Source organism: Ursus maritimus, unplaced genomic scaffold (genome assembly GCF_017311325.1).
Source record: "Ursus maritimus isolate PB19 unplaced genomic scaffold, ASM1731132v1 scaffold_14, whole genome shotgun sequence".
In the NCBI taxonomy this organism is placed as follows: Eukaryota; Metazoa; Chordata; class Mammalia; order Carnivora; family Ursidae; genus Ursus; species Ursus maritimus.
The window spans coordinates 47,709,206-47,728,377 of NW_024423786.1; the positions used below are offsets into that span (position 1 = coordinate 47,709,206).

Sequence of the window (19,172 nt, forward strand, 5' to 3'; positions counted from 1 at the left end):
TGACCAGGTCAGGCTCTGAGACCTCCCACCGCCCCCTCACACACACAGACATATCTGCTCAGGGGCCACAGAGCTGGCAGGGGTCCTGGCTTGGGGAGAGGGGAGACCTGGGCACAGAGGAAAAGGTGGACGCCAGGTGTGCTGGACATGGTGCAAGCCAACCCCTAAGGGCACAGGGGACAAGGAGATGGTGGAGCCCAGGATGCAAGCCAGGATCCCTCTGGTTCCTGCTCACTTCTGGATCCCAGACTCCCTTCCCCTTCCTAAAACAGGGTGTGCTCCTGGCTGCTTGCACCCGGGGCCCCTTGTCCCTGATGCTGTGAAGGGAGGGCTAGATATCCCCCCACCTAAGCCTGTCAAAGAGTGAGGCTGGAAGTGGGGGAATGAGGAGTGGTGCCTGTCCATGACCCTTTTGCCACTGGGGCTGCCCCCCAAGCCCACACCAGGTCCCAGCCCTCCCTGTTCCCTTGGGGCCAGCTGCTTTGGTGACAGACCAAGCAGGAGCAGAGAATTCACTGCAGACCCTCACCCTGGCCTGTCTGTGGGTTCAGCTAGCAGGGAGGTGAGAGGGAGGCCCAGCCATCCTGGATGGAGGGGTATCTCTGGACATCACCACTCCCAAGTCCAGACCCCTACTGGGTCAGTAAGGGGAGGCTAGGAGCAGGTGGCACTGGGATGTGACGGGGCAAGGGTGGGCAGGCCAGCGGTGGCCAACGAGATGCAGTTGAGGTTTTCCTCCTTTTCAGGGAATGGGGGGGTGGGGCGGGGCCCCCCACCTTTCTGACATCAGCGCTGCCTTGGTCCCTCCTCCCGAGCCGGGGATGGTCACAGGTAAATCGGGGTCCGGGGCAGGGGGGGGGGGCCTGGCTGGGGCGGGCTGGGTCTTTATCCTAGCTCCTGGTTCCCTCCCTTGCCCCCTCTGAGCTGGACCTGGGACTGCCCCCCCGAGGGACCCTCAGTCGGGCCTGGGCCTTGGAGTGAATTCTCTGCTCACCCCTCTCTCCTCGCCAGCACTAACCCTTTCTTCCCAGGTGGTCTCCAGCGTGCCTCCCTTGGAGCCAGGACCTCGCCGAGGCCCCCCACTTTGTCTCTCTTCCCTCCACGCAGCTCTCCTCTCCCCTTCCCCAACTCTCCCAGGGAGCCCCATCCTTCCCCATGTCCCCCAACTCCCCCCCGCCCTGTGCACCACTGTAGTGTCTGCTGCTGAGCACACCCCATGAGAGACCCGGCTGGGGGCAGGGCTGGGCACCCTGGGGAGGGGCTGGGCTTCTCCAAAAGCCCCTCCTCACCTACTGATTGTGTGGGTACTGGGTGTGGGGGCCACAGGCTGCATCAGGAACTTTGGGTGCCTCCTCTATCCTGGAATAGGGGGACTCCTGACACCCATAGTGGGTACGGAAACATCACTCTACTGTGCATTTGCAGGGGGAGGTGAGACAAACAAAACCTGTGTCCTGGTGTGGTTGGTGAAGGATGGGACCTCGACCGTAGTTCTTCCATAGGGGCTGTGACGATGGCGAAGGAGCAGGGCACTGAGTCCTGGAACTTCAAAGCCAGAAGTGGCTGCAGTAGGAGATCTTTCCGCCCCACTTAAGGCACACAAGGAAGTCTGGGAGGGCTCTTGCCAAACCCTTTATCCCCAGCCTGTGGGGTCTCTAGCAGCCAGGGAAGGAAAGAGGGGCACCACCTCCTCCCTCCCTACTAACCTCGCTCTTAATGGCCTCCAGGGTTGACATCTCCAGGGAGAGGGGCAGCTGGGCAGGGCAGGGGTCCCAGCCCGAAACCCCTTCCCATCACCAGCCCTACCAAGCAACCGTGACTGCAGCAGCAGGAGGGGACAGCCTGGCTACCCCGGCGCGTGACCAACTTGCCTCTTTCTCTCCCCCTCCCTCGCCTGCTCCTCCCTCTCCCCGTGTCCTCCCTGCCCGCCCACCCACCCGGCCCAGTCTTCGGCCCAGGGACCCTGCAGAAGGTGTTGGAGCCCACCTCCACGCACGAGCGGAACACCAGTCTGGCGCTGGGTGCAAGGACCCGCTGCAGGCGGACGATCCTACGCTCATGCCCTGGATCCCCTACCGCACGGACACGCTGGACGGAGTACGCCTCGTGGGAAGACTCAGCGGGCGCGCGCCACCACCACCTACCGCCTGCCCAACCGCGTGGACGGCACGGGCTTTGTGGTCTACGACGGCGCGGTCTTCTACAACGGAGCGCACGCGCAGCATCGCTCAAGTACGATCTGCGCACACGCATCAAGAGCGGGGAGACGGTCATCAACACGGCCAACTACCACGACACGCGCCCTACCGCTGGGGGCAAGACGGACATCGACCTGGCTGTGGACGAACGGGCTGTGGGTCATCTACGCCACCGAGGGCAACAACGGGCGCCTGGTGGTGAGCCAGCTCAACCCTACACGCTGCGCTCGAGGGCACGTGGGAGACGGGCTACGACAAGCGCGGGCGTCCAACGCCTTCATGGTGTGCGGAGTCCTGTACGTGCTGCGCTCCGTACGTGACGACGACAGCGAGGCGGCCGGCAACCGCGTGACTACGCCAACACCAACGCCAACCGCGAGGAGCGGTCAGCCTGGCCTTCCCCAACCTCCCAGTTCGCTCCTCCTCGGGACTACAACCTCGCGACAACCAGCTCTACGTCTGGAACAACTATTTCGTGGTGCGCTACAGCCTGGAGCTGGACCGCCCCACCCCAGTGCCGGTAGGGATGGGCTCCCTCCCTCGGCCCCAGGGTGGGGGAGCACGCAGTGCGCCAAGAGCTGGGATCTGGAGGCCCCGGGATCCCCGCAGCACGCGACGGAGGCTGGCCTAATGCCGTCAGTGAACTCGCTGCTTTTCACAGTTTATGAGGTAGGAGCACTATGCCATTTTACAGATGGAGAAACTAAGGCCCTGGGAGGGCTGGGAGGGTGTTAGTTTCCTCCTCCGAGGAATACTCTGGACCCCGCTGCTCCTAACCATTAAGTTGTACCGCCTCTCCCAGGGGCCGGTGCACTTTTAGCCCTGGAACCCTCATCAGCACAACCTGGGTGGAAGCCTGTGCCTGTGAAACAGAACAAAGTCCGGCTGCCAGTATTGAGGGCAAGGGCCCCTCTGCAGTCTCTATCTGCCCTTTCAGCTGGCCCTCAGCCAGCTCTGAGCAGCCCCAGAGCGCTGGGGAGCCTGATCCAATCCAACCTCGTTGCATAATGGGGAGCCAAGGCCCGCACAGGGAAGGGGCACAGGGAAGGGACCTCGCCAGGTTACAGGGACCAGAGTGAGAGTGGAATGAGGATGGGAGGTGGCTTGCAGACATCCTCTTCCTGGCCCGTCTCTCTTTGGTTATACTCAGACCTCAGGCTACACTCAATTGAATTTTTACTGCCTTTGATGCTTTAGATGGTCTTGGGGCAGAGAGAGGCCAGGGGAGATCTCCAGACCCAGTGGGGACCAGGATATCCTCCCACTTCGGAGAAGATGCTAGAATGCCAAGGACCCCATGCCTGAGCACACCATGGCAGGCCCCGGGTATGGGATGACCCTGTCTTGTATACCATCGTCCCTTCCAGGCCCAGCCACTTCCCCTCTCAGCAAACCACCACGGCTCGACCCACACCTCTCACCAGCACGGCCTCACCGCAGCCACCACCCCCTCCCGCGAGTGCCTCACCACGCACCCGTGGCGCCATCAACCAGCTGGGAGCACATGCAACTGAACGTTACAACAGACCCCCCCCCCCCCCCCGCCCTGTGCACCACTGTAGTGTCTGCTGCTGAGCACACCCCATGAGAGACCTTGCCGGCTGGGGGCAGGGCTGGGCACCCTGGGGGAGGGGCTGGGCTTCTCCAAAAGCCCCTCCTCACCTACTGATTGTGTGGGTACTGGGTGTGGGGGGGCCACAGGCTGCATCAGGAACTTTGGGTGCCTCCTCTATCCTGGAATAGGGGGGGACTCCTGACACCCATAGTGGGTACGGAAACATCACTCTACTGTGCTTGCCGGCTGGGGGCAGGGCTGGGCACCCTGGGGGAGGGGCTGGGCTTCTCCAAAAGCCCCTCCTCACCTACTGATTGTGTGGGTACTGGGTGTGGGGGGGCCACAGGCTGCATCAGGAACTTTGGGTGCCTCCTCTATCCTGGAATAGGGGGGGACTCCTGACACCCATAGTGGGTACGGAAACATCACTCTACTGTGCAATTTTTGCAGGGGGGGAGGTGGAGACAAACAAAACCTGTGTCCTGGTGTGGTTGGTGAAGGATGGGACCCTCGACCGTAGTTCTTCCATAGGGGGCTGTGACGATGGCGAAGGAGCAGGGCACTGAGTCCCTGGAACTTCAAAGCCAGAAGTGGCTGCAGTGAGGAGATCTTTCCGCCCCCACTTAAGGCACACAAGGAAGTCTGGGAGGGCTCTTGCCAAACCCTTTATCCCCAGCCTGTGGGGTCTCTAGCAGCCAGGGAAGGAAAGAGGGGCACCACCTCCTCCCCTCCCCCTACTAACCCTGCTCTTAATGGCCTCCAGGGTTGACATCTCCAGGGAGAGGGGCAGCTGGGCAGGGCAGGGGTCCCAGCCCGGAAACCCCCTTCCCATCACCAGCCCTACCAAGCAACCGTGACTGCAGCAGCAGGAGGGGACAGCCTGGCTACCCCGGGCGCGTGACCAACTTGCCTCTTTCTCTCCCCCTCCCTCGCCTCTGCTCCTCCTCTCCCCGTGTCCTCCCTGCCCGCCCACCCACCCGGCCCAGTCTTCGTGTGCCCAGGGACCCTGCAGAAGGTGTTGGAGCCCACCTCCACGCACGAGTCGGAACACCAGTCTGGCGCGTGGTGCAAGGACCCGCTGCAGGCGGGTGACCGTATCTACGTCATGCCCTGGATCCCCTACCGCACGGACACGCTGACGGAGTACGCCTCGTGGGAAGACTACGTGGCCGCGCGCCACACCACCACCTACCGCCTGCCCAACCGCGTGGACGGCACGGGCTTTGTGGTCTACGACGGCGCGGTCTTCTACAACAAGGAGCGCACGCGCAACATCGTCAAGTACGATCTGCGCACACGCATCAAGAGCGGGGAGACGGTCATCAACACGGCCAACTACCACGACACGTCGCCCTACCGCTGGGGGGGCAAGACGGACATCGACCTGGCTGTGGACGAGAACGGGCTGTGGGTCATCTACGCCACCGAGGGCAACAACGGGCGCCTGGTGGTGAGCCAGCTCAACCCCTACACGCTGCGCTTCGAGGGCACGTGGGAGACGGGCTACGACAAGCGCTCGGCGTCCAACGCCTTCATGGTGTGCGGAGTCCTGTACGTGCTGCGCTCCGTGTACGTGGACGACGACAGCGAGGCGGCCGGCAACCGCGTGGACTACGCCTTCAACACCAACGCCAACCGCGAGGAGCCGGTCAGCCTGGCCTTCCCCAACCCCTACCAGTTCGTCTCCTCCGTGGACTACAACCCTCGCGACAACCAGCTCTACGTCTGGAACAACTATTTCGTGGTGCGCTACAGCCTGGAGTTCGGACCGCCCGACCCCAGTGCCGGTAGGGATGGGCTCCCCCTCCCTCGGCCCCAGGGTGGGGGGAGCACGCAGTGCGCTAAGAGCTGGGATCTGGAGGGGGCCCCGGGGATCCCCGCAGCACGCGACGGAGGCTGGCCTAAGCCGTTCAGTGAACTCGTTTCGTTTTCACAGTTTATGAGGTAGGGAGCACTACTGCCATTTTACAGATGGAGAAACTAAGGCCCTGGGAGGGCTGGGGGGAGGGTGTTAGTTTCCTCCTCCGAGGAATACTCTGGACCCCGCGTTCCTAACCATTAAGTTGTACCGCCTCTCCCAGGGGCCGGTGCACTTTTAGCCCTGGAACCCTCATCAGCACAACCTGGGTGGAAGCCTGTGCCTGTGAAACAGAACAAAGTCCGGCTGCCAGTATTGAGGGCAAGGGCCCCTCTGCAGTCTCTATCTGCCCTTTCAGCTGCCCTCAGCCAGCTCTGAGCAGCCCCAGAGCGCTGGGGAGCCTGATCCAATCCAACCTCGTTTGCATAATGGGGAGCTAAGGCCCGCACAGGGAAGGGGCACAGGGAAGGGACTCCGCCAGGTTACAGGGACCAGAGTGAGAGTGGAATGAGGATGGGAGGTGGCTGTGTTCAGACATCCTCTTCCTGGCCCGTTCTCTTTGGTTATACTCAGACCTCAGGCTACACTCAATTGAATTTTTACTGCCTTTTGATGCTTTAGATGGTCTTGGGGGCAGAGAGAGGCCAGGGGAGATCTCCCAGACCCAGTGGGGACCAGGATATCCTCCCACTTCGGAGAAGATGCTAGAATGCCAAGGACCCCATGCCTGAGCACACCATGGCAGGCCCCCGGGTATGGGATGACCTTGTCTTGTATACCATCGTCCCTTCCAGGCCCAGCCACTTCCCCGCCTCTCAGCACAACCACCACGGCTCGACCCACACCTCTCACCAGCACGGCCTCACCCGCAGCCACCACCCCGCTCCGCCGAGTGCCCCTCACCACGCACCCCGTGGGCGCCATCAACCAGCTGGGACCTGACCTGCCTCCAGCCACAGCCCCGGCTCCCAGCACCCGACGGCCCCCAGCCCCCAATCTGCACGTGTCCCCAGAGCTCTTCTGTGAACCTCGAGAGGTCCGGCGGGTCCAATGGCCAGCCACCCAGCAGGGCATGCTGGTTGAGAGGCCCTGCCCTAAGGGGACCCGAGGTGAGTACGGAGGCTGCAGTCACCTCACTGTGGCTGGCTTGGGGCGTGGCCACACCTGGTCTGGCCAGGGAAGATCCCACCCCTCAGCTTAGCCCAGACGCACTTGTCCGTCTCCCCTGCCAGAATATGGGCTTTATGAGGGCAGGGGTCTGCAGCTGTGTTCCCAGAGCCCAGCAGAGCTCTCAGGGTACAGGATCAGCTCAGTGAGTCTCCCTGCCCTGTCCCCTCTTGCAGTGCCAGGCAGACCAGGAAGGGAGCCCAGAGGAGGTGACTTGGGCCCCCCGGCTTCAGGCTGAGTTGGACCAGGCCCCGATGCAGCCAGTGGCAGTCCAGAAAGCAGCTGAAGTGCCAGGCGGGGTGGGGCCAGGACCATGTGCTCCCAAGTGGAGCGATCAAAAGGGAGAGTCTGAAGAGGCTTAAGGGAGAAGAGGCTTCCAAAATGGACTTCGCTAGAAAGTTTCATTTCTGGTAGGCAAAGATGGAAGGAAGAAGAGCCAAGAGGGGAGAGCTTAGAAGTGAGGGGTAGCTTATGTCACCTCAGAGTGACACCTCTCTTGACTGTCCGGCCCTCTTCATGTCCGGTCTTCCGTGTTTCCTTCACCTCTCTCCTCACCTACCTGTTCCCCTGTCATCTTGTTTCCCTGCTATGGCCCCTTTTTCTCTCCTTCCCTGTGGCTCCCTTTTCTGTTCCTGTCTGTCCCTGCAGGAATTGCCTCCTTCCAGTGTCTACCAGCCCTGGGGCTCTGGAACCCCCGGGGCCCTGACCTCAGCAACTGCACCTCCCCCTGGGTCAACCAGGTGGCCCAGAAGGTACCAGCAGCAGCTGTCCCTCCCAGACTGGCACATTTGCTTGCACACTGGGCCCTGGGTGGCCGGGCACAAGGCACACTGGGGCAGTAGAGCAACTGGGAAGACAAACGGGCAGGTCTGGGAGCCGTGACTGAGTGGGTCCCCTCCCTGGCCTACAGAGGGAACAGAGACAGATGGGGAGGGAGAAGGGGTCAAGAGGGAGGGAGGAGAGGGGCCAAGCAGGCTGGGCAGGTGAAAAGGGAACATGTGAGAAGCAAGGTGGTCTCTGAGATAGCCGGGGGCCCCACTCCCACCTCACACAGATCAAGAGTGGGGAGAATGCAGCCAACATTGCCAGCGAGCTCGCCCGTCACACCCGAGGCTCCATCTACGCGGGTGACGTGTCCTCCTCCGTGAAGCTGATGGAGCAGCTGCTGGATATTCTGGATGCCCAGTTACAGGCCTTGCGGCCCATTGAGCGCGAGTCGGCGGGCAAAAACTACAACAAGGTGGGGCCTGGCAGTGGGGCCAAAGGGGGGGGGACTGCCCTGAGGGCTCAAGAAGAGTCCAGCCTGGTACCTCCAAGCTAGGCGGCCAGAGAGCAGAGGACTGATCCCAGGCATACTGGATCTTCCTCCTGAGCTGCCCTTGGACTGTCCTTAGAGTTGAGGGTCCCTTAGGAACAGGTCCTGCTCACACCCAGCCATGGGTTGGTGGCAGCTGCAGAAAAGCCAGCTCTCCAGGGCCCAGATGTGACAGTGTTGGCATTAGGGAATCTGACGGCACCTCGCTCTCTTTTCCCAGATGCACAAGCGGGAGAGAACTTGCAAAGACTACATCAAGGTGAGGCCCAGAGGGTTCCTGCTGGCCATGTAGGGGGTGAGGCAGCCCTCATCCCTTGGGCACGCCCCAGGCAACCCTGGGGATGGAGCTCGAGAGGAGGGTATGTAGAGTCAGAGTCCAGCCCAGGGAACTGGAGGATGTGGGGGGAATCACAGTACCACCCCCTCGCCTGCGTAGGCTGTGGTGGAGACAGTGGACAACCTGCTGCGGCCAGAGGCCCTGGAGTCCTGGAAGGACATGAATGCCACGGAGCAGGTGCATACAGCCACCATGCTCTTGGATGTGCTGGAGGAGGGTGCCTTCCTGCTGGCCGACAATGTCAGGGAGCCCGCCCGCTTCCTGGCTGCCAAACAGAATGTGGGTGAGTGCTGCCGTGGTGCCCAGGGCAAGTTCAGGTGCAAATCCTTTTTTCCCCCAAGGTTTTATTTATTTGAGAGAGGGAGCGAGTGAGCAAGCATGTGCATGAGTGGGAGGAAAGGGAGAGAATCTCAAGCAGACTCCGTGATGAGCGTGGAGCCCGATGCAGGGCTCAGTCTCGCAACCCTGAGATCATGATCCGGTGCAAATCTTGAACTGTGGGGCCTGCCAACTAGGGACACCCTAGCCTTGGGCCTCTTGCCATAGCTGGGCCCCTGGACTGGGGACAGACATTAACCACATCTGCCCTGCTGTCCCCTGTCCCCACAGTTCTGGAGGTGACAGTCCTAAACACAGAGGGCCAAGTGCAGGAGCTGGTGTTCCCCCAGGAATACCCAAGCGAGAACTCCATCCAGCTGTCCGCCAATACCATCAAGCAGAACAGCCGCAACGGTCAGTGCCCAAGCCCTGGGCTGGCATCCCTGCCTCACGAAGAGCATCACATCTTACATTGCATTGGGTTGAAGAATCCGAGAGAAGGGTGGGACTCATAACAACACACAGAGTTGTTCTCCATTCAAGCAAGCAGTACATTTCAGGGGATTTGTGGGGTCCCCCCAAAGCCCCAGAGCACAGGACACTTTGTAGTTTGCAGGGTTCACTCCTGTGCAGTGGCACTCGAATCTCCTAGCACAGGGAGGTCTATCCCGTTTGAGACTAAGGCTCGGAGAGGTTGGGGATTTGCCGGAGGTCACACAGCAAGTGAGGTGGGGGCTGGGGACACAGTCCCTATGTATCCTGGCATACTGCCTTGCCATTTGGAACTGCCTACAACTGATTGATGGTACATGGCAGGGCTCCCCAAGCCCCCCTCACCTGGGCCACAGCCTGGCTTCAAGAGGTCCCAGTGGCCAGTGTGGCTGAAGGTGTGCTCGCTCAGGACTGATGGCACACCCCGCCGTGCCTGTCCCCCCAGGTGTGGTCAAAGTTGTCTTCATCCTCTACAACAACCTGGGCCTCTTCTTGTCCACCGAGAATGCCACGGTGAAGCTAGCGGGTGAAGCGGGTTCCGGTGGCCCAGGTGGCGCCTCCCTGGTGGTGAACTCCCAGGTCATCGCAGCGTCCATCAACAAGGAGTCCAGTCGCGTCTTTCTCATGGACCCTGTCATCTTCACCGTGGCCCACCTGGAGGTGACTGAGGCGTCCCCACCCCCCCTGGGGGTCCCACCATCTTCCGTGTCCCCAGGCTGTATATTCTCCCCACTGTGCGTTCACCCACCCCAAGAGCAAGTTACGACCCCTCCCTGGGGCACCAGCCCCCCAACTCCCACCGCAACAGCTTGGGCCATTTGCCCCCAGAGATCCCAGACTGTCACCTGGAGCCCCAGGCACTTTTCTCATGCTTGTCACCATCCCCATAGCTGGGTGTGGGGGCTGGAACGGGACTCCCTGGATCTGACTGCCCGGCCACCACCACACAACAGGCCAAGAACCACTTCAATGCTAACTGCTCCTTCTGGAACTACTCGGAGCGTTCCATGCTGGGCTACTGGTCAACCCAGGGCTGCCGCCTGGTGGAGTCCAACAAGACCCATACCACGTGTGCCTGCAGCCACCTCACCAACTTTGCCGTGCTAATGGCTCACCGCGAGATCGTAAGCTGGCCGGCGCTCCGCTCCTCTGGGCAGGCCCATTTGCTGGCCTGGCTTTGCATGGCATCCTAGAGAGCGCTGCATGGGCAGTGCCAGGGAAGACCAGCTTCGTGGGCATGGGGGGGGGTGGCACCAGTCTTGCCCGGGGGCAGGAGGCCACATGTCTGGTTCTTTCTGGTCATGGTCCCAACCTTCTCCCAAGGCACTCTGGAGAAGCAAGTTGGTGTCACCTTTGTCATCTCTCCTCAAGTTTCCCAGAGCATGAGGACGTGAGCGTGCCACCTACAGAAGGGCGGGGGCCAGCAAGCTGGCCAGGGGGCAGAAGGCCAGACGGGCAGCACTGGTGGTGCTCACGGCCTGTGGCCTTGTCCGCCACCGGCACCTGGCTGAGCCCAGGGTGAGCCTGGCCAAGCTGCAAGGTCAGAAGTGCTAAGTGAATCCGTGCTCCTGTCCCCCAGTACCAGGGCCGCATCAATGAGCTGCTGCTGTCGGTCATCACCTGGGTGGGCATCGTGATCTCCCTCGTCTGCCTGGCCATCTGTATCTCCACCTTCTGCTTCTTGCGGGGGTTGCAGACCGACCGCAACACCATCCACAAGAACCTGTGCATCAACCTCTTTCTGGCCGAGCTGCTCTTCCTGGTCGGGATAGACAAGACTCAGTATGAGGTGGGCCGGGGGTCGGGGGCAGAGGCAGGTGGGAGGAGAGCCAGCGCTGGCACAGGAAGCCCCTCACCTGTGGTACCCCTCCCTGCTGCCCCCAGATCGCTTGCCCCATCTTCGCCGGCTTGCTGCACTACTTCTTCCTGGCCGCCTTCTCCTGGCTGTGCCTGGAGGGCGTGCACCTCTACCTGCTGCTGGTGGAAGTGTTTGAGAGCGAGTACTCTCGCACCAAGTACTACTACCTGGGCGGCTACTGCTTCCCGGCCCTGGTGGTAGGCATCGCGGCGGCCATCGACTACCGCAGCTATGGCACCGAGAAGGCGTGAGTGTCCCTCCTCTCATCCCCCGGGGTCTCTCCTGCCTGGCTCTGCTCAGCAGAATCCCTGGGGCCAGGACCCTCAGGGCAGTGGCCTTCCTGCTCCCGAGATCTAAGGCCACAATCTGCGGAATCCCCGGGGGCCAGGATGGGAGGGAAGGGCAGTCCCGCTTCTGTCTACCCCAGCCCCACTTCCTTTACAGCTGCTGGCTCCGAGTTGACAATTACTTCATCTGGAGCTTCATTGGACCTGTCTCTTTTGTTATCGTGGTAAGTGGGAAGGTGGTACCCCCAGTGCTACGTCTCCGTCCTTGACGCAAACTAGCCTGGACCCTCGCCCCCACTTTCCCCAAGCCCTGAAAGGGCTGGTTTGAAAACCATCGAAATTGAGCAGCCAGCTAAGAGGACAAGAACAGAGCGGGTCTGTAAAGCTCCGGCACCAAAGCCCATCCATCCAGGAACTGTGGTTTGAGCCCCTGCCTTGTGTCAGGCTGTGGGCCCTGTCCTCCCACCACCAGGAGCCACATTAACACAGTTGTTACCGGTCAGCGGGCACCTGAGGGCAGGTACATCTGCAGAGGAGGCCCCGAGGAAGGGGGCGTTGAGGTGGAGACTTGGCCAGGAGTTTGCACTGGGAGGTGGAGGGACCCCAAAGGACCCCCCAGACTAGCCCTTCCCCTTGTCCCACCCCCCAGGTGAATTTGGTGTTCCTCATGGTGACCCTGCACAAGATGATCCGGAGCTCATCCGTGCTCAAACCCGACTCCAGTCGCCTGGACAACATTAAGTGAGCACCCCTTCCCCACTTCCCCCTGCCGGCTCTGTACCAGGCCTGGTCTCTCCCAACGCTCCCTGAAATGTGATTTTACCACAAGATGTGATTTTAAGGACAAACATGGTGTTTTATTGTGCTTGTTGTATAGTTACTTAACAAGTATTAGAAAACATGGCATTAAGACATCCAGTCTGTGCTTTTGGGGACATAACTTCTTAGGGCAAGGGCAAGTTGAAAAGGTAAGTCCAATTCAAGGCAACTTAAAGAGAAATTGGCAGCAAAAGATAGTTGAAGGGTCTGGAAATATGGCCTAAGGCTGAAGGCAAATGACTGACCTTTGCAAAACCCCAAACCCCAACCTCAGGCCCAGGCTGGGTGGAAGTACCAGTGTGTAAGCAATGCCCACCTCCCCTCCCCCAGAAGGCCTACTCACCCCAGGTGGGCCTGTGCAGCTAGCATCCAGACCTACCTGAAGAGGGACACCGAGCAGCGGGGGAGGTTTCTCCACTGGCAAGGACGTTGACATTCCTGTCCCCTCCCCCAGATCCTGGGCCCTGGGGGCCATCGCACTGCTCTTCCTGCTGGGCCTCACCTGGGCGTTCGGCCTGCTCTTCATCAATAAGGAGTCAGTGGTCATGGCCTATCTCTTCACCACCTTCAACGCCTTCCAGGGGGTCTTCATCTTTGTCTTTCACTGCGCCTTACAGAAGAAGGTGAGGTCAGGGAAGGGGTCCAAGTGCCTGCCTTCTGCAGTGGGACCTGTGCGTGCTGTGAGGGGAGCATGGGCTTGGGGTCAGTGAGGATTTAGGCAGGGGTAAAGAGGGTTCTGGAACAGAGCAAGATATGGCAACCTGGGGGAGCGAGAGAGGATGGATTTGGGGAGTTGGGAGAGCACAGGGCAGGGTTGTGGTAATAGAGGACCACCCACCCACCTACGATGTGGGGGCACGAATCAGGTGTGTGGATGGGAGAGGACTGAGTACCACCCAGACAGAAGGTTTCTATTCAGTAGTTACAAGATAAACTGCAAATTCTGTGGTAATAAAGTTTCCTTTCCAACATGCTTACAGGAGCCCCCAGGCTCACAGATTCCTGCCCTGCCCTCCCTTCCCTTCCTCCCCTCCAGCCATTCTTTCCTCTGCTTTCTCTCAAACACCTGGAGAGGGGACACCTGGGTGGCTCATTCAGTTAAGCGTCTTCTTTCAGCTCAGGTCATGATTCCAGGGTCCTGGGATCGAGTCCTGCCTCAGGCTCCTTGCTTAGCGGGGAGCCTGCTTCTCTCTCTGCCTCTCCCCTGCTTGTGTGCTCTGATAAATAAAATCTTGGAAAAAAAACACCACCACCACCTAGACAGGACCCTCCTCAGGGCTTGTTTCCGTTACTCCCCAGATATCTATAAGGCCTGCTCCCCTGTTTCCTTCAGATCTTTGCTGGGATGTTTCCTCAGTGAGACTTCCCCTGGTCTATTTGAATTCACAAACCCCCACCACATCCCCCAACCCACCAGCACTGCCTGACCCCCTTCCTGGCCATATTGGTCTGCGTAGCGCCCAGCAGCATCAGACATCCTACAGTGTGCTGTTGTTTGCACGTACATATGGCTCGGTCTACCAAAATATTAGCTCTTGGAGGTAGGGCTGTGTGAATGATTTGTTCTGTACCATCCCTAGGGCCTAAGCTATGCCTGGAACATAGTAGATGCTCATTAAAGATCTGTTGAGTGAATGAATGAGAAACTCAGTGGAAGTAGAGAAAGGAGGATGAGCCTGAGCAGGGAGAGTGCCTGCCTAACTGGCTGGTTGCTGGGGGACAGGAGACAACGAGGTTTCTGAGGCTTGCAGGGGCACCCACTGCCAGCTGCGTGTCCCCCTCCCCCAGGTGCACAAGGAGTACAGCAAGTGCCTGCGTCACTCCTACTGCTGCATCCGCTCCCCACCCGGGGGCGCTCACGGCTCACTCAAGACCTCAGCCATGCGGAGCAACACCCGCTACTACACAGGGACCCAGGTACCTAGGCAGGGGCCAGGGCTCCAGGCAGGGCTCCCTGGGGCTGAGTGTTGGACCCAAGGGCCCAAGAGGCAGGGCAGCGCTCAGCCCAGGTCCCTGGTGGTGCTCAGCAGGCGACTGGCCTCAGAAAGATCCTGGAGGATGGGTAGCCTGGGGGTAAGGGGCTCACATCCAGGCTGTGTCCCCAGAGCCGAATCCGGAGGATGTGGAATGACACCGTGAGGAAACAGACGGAGTCCTCCTTCATGGCAGGCGACATCAACAGCACCCCCACCCTGAACCGAGGTGAGACTGCGCGTCCCTTGCCCTTGACTCTATCCCTCAAGATTCCTGGACCAGTGTCTCTGGGCCACCTTGTGACCTCTGATGTTCTGGACAGGTACCATGGGGAACCACCTGCTGACCAATCCCGTGTTGCAGCCCCGTGGGGGCACCAGCCCCTATAACACCCTCATCGCCGAGTCGGTGGGCTTTAATCCCTCCTCACCCCCTGTCTTCAACTCCCCAGGTGAGAGCACTCTGGTATAGGAAGAGGGTGACAGCCCCGGTCAGGGAGTGTGGTGGGGTCTGCATCCCGAGGGTCTCTGCTTGGGGTATCCTAGTGCTTCCTGAATTGGAGCCTGGGCTTGACTTTCCAAGCATACTCTCACCTTCTCTCTTTTCCCTCCTGGCCGGCATCTACAGGGAGCTACCGGGAACCCAGTAAGTGTGACTTGCCTGGTAACGTTTCCGAGGCCAGGAGGGGAATGTGATAGTGGCTTCCTGGGATGACTTCAATCAGGGAGGAGAATTCGGGTGCCCCCCCAGACCCCACACACATACAGCCGGAGGGGGTTATGTTTGGCCCATAGGTAGGCAACGAAGGTGGTGATGGTCAGAGCACAGGAAATGCAACTGGTCACTAGGGCTCTTCACACTGCTGAGATTCTGAGCCTCCAGGTGGGAGGAGACCTAGAGGGAACTGGTCCCCACCCCTGTTCCTCCAACTTGCTGCTGGGCTGGTGTCCCCACTACCAGTGAGGAAGAATGGGAATAGGAGATCCCAGCCCCGGGGAAAGCAGGCACCCCCTCTCCCATGTGCCCACAGCCCCGTCACTGCCCACCCTTCTCCTGAGCTGGCCCCTTTTTGCCTGCAGAGCACCCTCTGGGAGGCCGGGAAGCCTGCGGCATGGACACACTGCCCCTCAACGGCAACTTCAACAACAGTTACTCCTTGCGAAGCGGGGATTTCCCTCCAGGGGACGGGGCCTCTGAGCCACCCCGAGGCCGGAACCTGGCCGATGCTGCTGCCTTCGAGAAGATGATCATCTCAGAGCTGGTACACAACAACCTGCGGGGCAGCAGCAGCGGGGCCAAGGGCCCCCCACCACCCGAACCCCCCGTGCCACCTGTGCCAGGGGGTGGTGGCGAGGAAGAAGCAGGCGGGCCCGGGGGTGCTGACCGGGCAGAGATCGAACTTCTCTACAAGGCCCTGGAGGAGCCGCTGCTGCTGCCCCGGGCCCAGTCGGTGCTGTACCAGAGCGATCTGGATGAGTCGGAGAGCTGCACTGCGGAGGATGGGGCCACCAGCCGGCCCCTATCCTCCCCTCCGGGTCGGGACTCCCTCTACGCCAGTGGGGCCAACCTGCGGGACTCGCCCTCCTACCCGGACAGCAGCCCCGAGGGGCCCAGTGAGGCCCTGCCCCCACCCCCGCCTGCACCCCCCGGTCCCCCTGAAATCTACTACACCTCGCGCCCACCGGCCCTGGTGGCCCGGAACCCCCTGCAGGGCTACTACCAGGTGCGGCGGCCCAGCCACGAGGGCTACCTGGCGGCCCCGGGCCTCGAGGGGCCAGGGCCCGATGGGGATGGGCAGATGCAGCTGGTCACCAGTCTCTGAGGGACCTCATGGACCAGGGGCTGGTGGCCCAGGCCAGGGAGGGAACCCTGGGTGGGGCTCCGGTGGGAGAGGGAGACTCATGGAGGCAGTGGCTGGTGGGCCACTCTCTCCAGGTGCCCTTCAGCCGTGGGCCCTCTAGGCCCCTCAGGAGCTCTGCCATGGGGGCCTGTGGTGCAGGGTTCACAGACAGGGTTTCCTACCAGCCACATGCACCAGCTCGATTTGGGGGAAGTGCAGTAAGGAGGAGCCAAGAGGTCCCCAAGGGAGTAAGGAAGGAGAAATTGGATGGGTGCAGCCCACTCTTTACTTCCCCGTGTCCCCTACCTTTCTTCCCCCTAGAGGGAAATGAGGGCTTTGGGTTCCCTGGGCCAAGGGCCCTGCTGAACGGAACCTGTCAGCTGCTCCTCTCTCTGCAGCCAAAAATGCTGCCAGCTGCACCAGGAAGGAGCAGTGGGAGCAGACAGACAGACAGGTTCCACCTACACTACAGTTCCCTACTCCTGGAGACTGGGGCCTCTCTGGCCCGAGAGAAAGCCCCAGGGGCAAGAGGAATGGGCAGTTGTTGCTGCTGGTTTAAAGGTGGAACTTTCTCTGAAGCTCCTTCCCTCTGCTCTTCGTCCTTGCCTCCCCAGCAAGCCTGCCCATCAGCCTCCTCAAGTGCACCCAGTGACCCCCTCCCTTGGGGTGACTCCTGATGAAGCACAACTCCCCGCAGGGCCCCCAGCCCACAGGGGTGGCCATATTTGGGCAGTTCCCAGTCCTGTGGGCTCGGCTATCTGGGGAGCAGATTTTGGGTCTGGATCTCCCTGGGGAGTGGGTCCTGGGCTTGGATCTTTCCCTAGGGGGCCATCTTACCCCTTCCTCTCTCCTCCTCCTCCCCCATTGCTGTAAATATTTCAACGAAACGGAAAAGAAAAAAAAAAAGACAAAAAAAAAAAAAAAGAAAGAAAATCTCATCACTTGAAGCCACCGGGAGCCTGTGGCCCAGCCAGCCCGGGGCTTTCTCCGGAGCAGAGTGGCGCCGCCGGGCCCTGGCAGCCAGGACTTCTCCGTGTATGTGTGCATCCCCAGCCGGGGTGGGCGGGCCGCCAGAGCAGCTTTTTACAATCCAGAGACAGAAAACAAAATCTAGAAGCAACAGCGAAACAAAGAACCTGTTTCCTTCCCGGCACCGTTTCTGTCGCCTCTTTCCCTGCTCCGCCTGTTCCCTGGCATCAGTCAGCCCTCCTGGGGCGTGTACCTCACTGCCTGCCCCAGGACCGGGGCCTGTCTCCCCCTCCCCTCCCCACTGGCCCGGGGAAGGCACCCTCACACCCAAAGATGCTTTTGCCAAGATGGCTGCGCTGTCCCTTTGAGTTCCTGCTTCTTGTATATTGCTTCTGGGACTCGGCTGAGGAGGAAGGGACTGACTTCCCACCTAGAGTGGGTGATGGGGGGAAAAAAGGGAAGGCAGCAGGTAGTAGGTGTGACAGGGAGGCTGGGAGTGATGCAGTTGTCTTCTTGGGGGGAGGGGGGCCCCAAAGGTGAGAGATCATCTTCCCTACCCTATACCCTTCTGTGGGGGAGGCAAAGCCAGGTACCAGGGCCTGCAGTCAGGACACCCCTGTACCAGGCACTCTACCCCAAACCTTAGACTCCGGAAGCTCTGGGCTGGGGATGTCTCCTGAGTACCTCTTCCAGCACCCTCCTCCAGCCGCTCACCCTGGCCTTCCCACCCTGCCCCCCAACTCTTTGAGAGTAGGGTAGTCCCATCACCACAGCAGCCCAGCCCTGTCATTGCCATTCTCCCAGGGGTGGCCCTCCACCTCTTCTCTGACCCCTTCTTGTCTCTTTTGTCCCTCCCTCTTTTCTCACAAGTGCCATGAGTTTTCAAACATCTTCGGGTCTCAGCCTGCTGCTGCCATAAACTTCTTTGGGTTAAGGGGGGGGGGCTCTAGGGAGGAACTGGGGGAAAGGGACAGGTAGGTATCTGGAGGAACCCTTTTTGCTGCTAGAAAGTCCCTCCCTTCTGGAGAGCTGGGGCTGGCTTGTCCCCATCAGTTAGGGGAGAAGGGGTCAGACCAAAGATGGTGGTTTGTCCCATGTAGGGAGACAGGTGTGGGGAGAAGGCAGGGTTGGGTTCCATCTCTAGCTTTTTCAGGTAAGAAGGCTGAAGACCATGGGTAAGTCTGGATGGGGAAGAGAAATAAGGATAAGGGACAGTCTTGCCCAGACAGCTGTGGCCTTCCTTGGCATTACTAGGCCAGGAACTCCACTGTGGGAAGGGGCAGCCAGAGGTCTGTGAAGAGCTGGCAAGAGAGGAGGGATGATGGAGTCGGCCTGGCATCAGTCCAGCTAGAGCTAGAGGCTGCCTCTCACACCAGCAAGAGGGCTAGGAGAGTAGGCTTGGCAGGAGAGTTTCCTGGGGGACTGAAGGTATACCAGGAATCGGCTTCCTCGCCCCTGAGCAGCCCTCCTCCTCTCTCTCCAGACACTGACAATCAAGGGGAGAGAGAGCGGGGTGGGTCCCTAGGTTCCCATTCCAGCCAAAATCACCAAGGTGGACTCCCAGGCCTCAGAGCTGCATGGCAGGGCCCCCTGGTGGGGTTGGACACCACTGCAGCCTAATGCAAAGCTACCCCCAAGAGCCCAGGTGACCCCTCACCCCAACCAGACCTGGTGCCTTGACACCCCACCCCAGCTGGGACGGTATAGAGAAGGAAGGGTCTTGGTTTCCTCTCCTACTCCCTTCCTTGGGCTCCTGAGTTCATTTGCTTTTAAATCTAATGTTTTCCTGTTTTTTTGGGGGGGGGTGTTTTTGGTGGCTTTTATTTCTTTTTTTTTTTTTTTTTTGGTTTCCCTTGCCTTCCTTTCTCTGTCTCCACCTTTTCCCTGTGTCTTTCTCACTGTTGATGTGTTCCTCTTCTTTCACCCTCAATTTCTCTGTGTCCATTCGGGCCTCCTCCCCTCTCTCCCATCCCTTCCTCCCCCCCCCCCCCCCCTTCCCCCCCCCCCCCCCACCAATCCTCCTTGGTCTCCTTTTCGATATGCCAAACCAATTTTGGGTCGAGTGCATTTAACGAGAACAAAACAAAAGGCTCATAACAAGAACGTTTCAGAAAAAAACAAAAAGTTTAAAAAAAATTGTTGAGTCAAAAAAAAAATCAAACAATAAAGAAATTAAGATTTCTTG

At 60.0% G+C, this 19,172-nt stretch overlaps 1 protein-coding gene across 1 annotated transcript in view; it reads left to right on the forward strand.

The window, feature by feature from the left end:
• ADGRL1 (adhesion G protein-coupled receptor L1) overlaps window positions 1-19,172 on the forward strand; it is a 33,052-nt gene extending 13,880 nt beyond the window's left edge. The window contains exons 4-22 of the mRNA XM_040629193.1: window positions 4,740-5,540; window positions 6,406-6,720; window positions 7,427-7,530; window positions 7,833-8,018; window positions 8,314-8,352; window positions 8,530-8,713; window positions 9,040-9,162; window positions 9,686-9,900; window positions 10,194-10,364; window positions 10,820-11,029; window positions 11,125-11,345; window positions 11,543-11,609; window positions 12,035-12,126; window positions 12,659-12,827; window positions 13,993-14,121; window positions 14,310-14,406; window positions 14,501-14,629; window positions 14,806-14,823; window positions 15,258-19,172. Coding sequence (XP_040485127.1) covers window positions 4,740-5,540; window positions 6,406-6,720; window positions 7,427-7,530; window positions 7,833-8,018; window positions 8,314-8,352; window positions 8,530-8,713; window positions 9,040-9,162; window positions 9,686-9,900; window positions 10,194-10,364; window positions 10,820-11,029; window positions 11,125-11,345; window positions 11,543-11,609; window positions 12,035-12,126; window positions 12,659-12,827; window positions 13,993-14,121; window positions 14,310-14,406; window positions 14,501-14,629; window positions 14,806-14,823; window positions 15,258-16,000 — 4,013 coding nt within the window. The 3' untranslated portion in view covers window positions 16,001-19,172. The remainder of the gene's footprint in view (window positions 1-4,739; window positions 5,541-6,405; window positions 6,721-7,426; window positions 7,531-7,832; window positions 8,019-8,313; window positions 8,353-8,529; window positions 8,714-9,039; window positions 9,163-9,685; window positions 9,901-10,193; window positions 10,365-10,819; window positions 11,030-11,124; window positions 11,346-11,542; window positions 11,610-12,034; window positions 12,127-12,658; window positions 12,828-13,992; window positions 14,122-14,309; window positions 14,407-14,500; window positions 14,630-14,805; window positions 14,824-15,257) is intronic.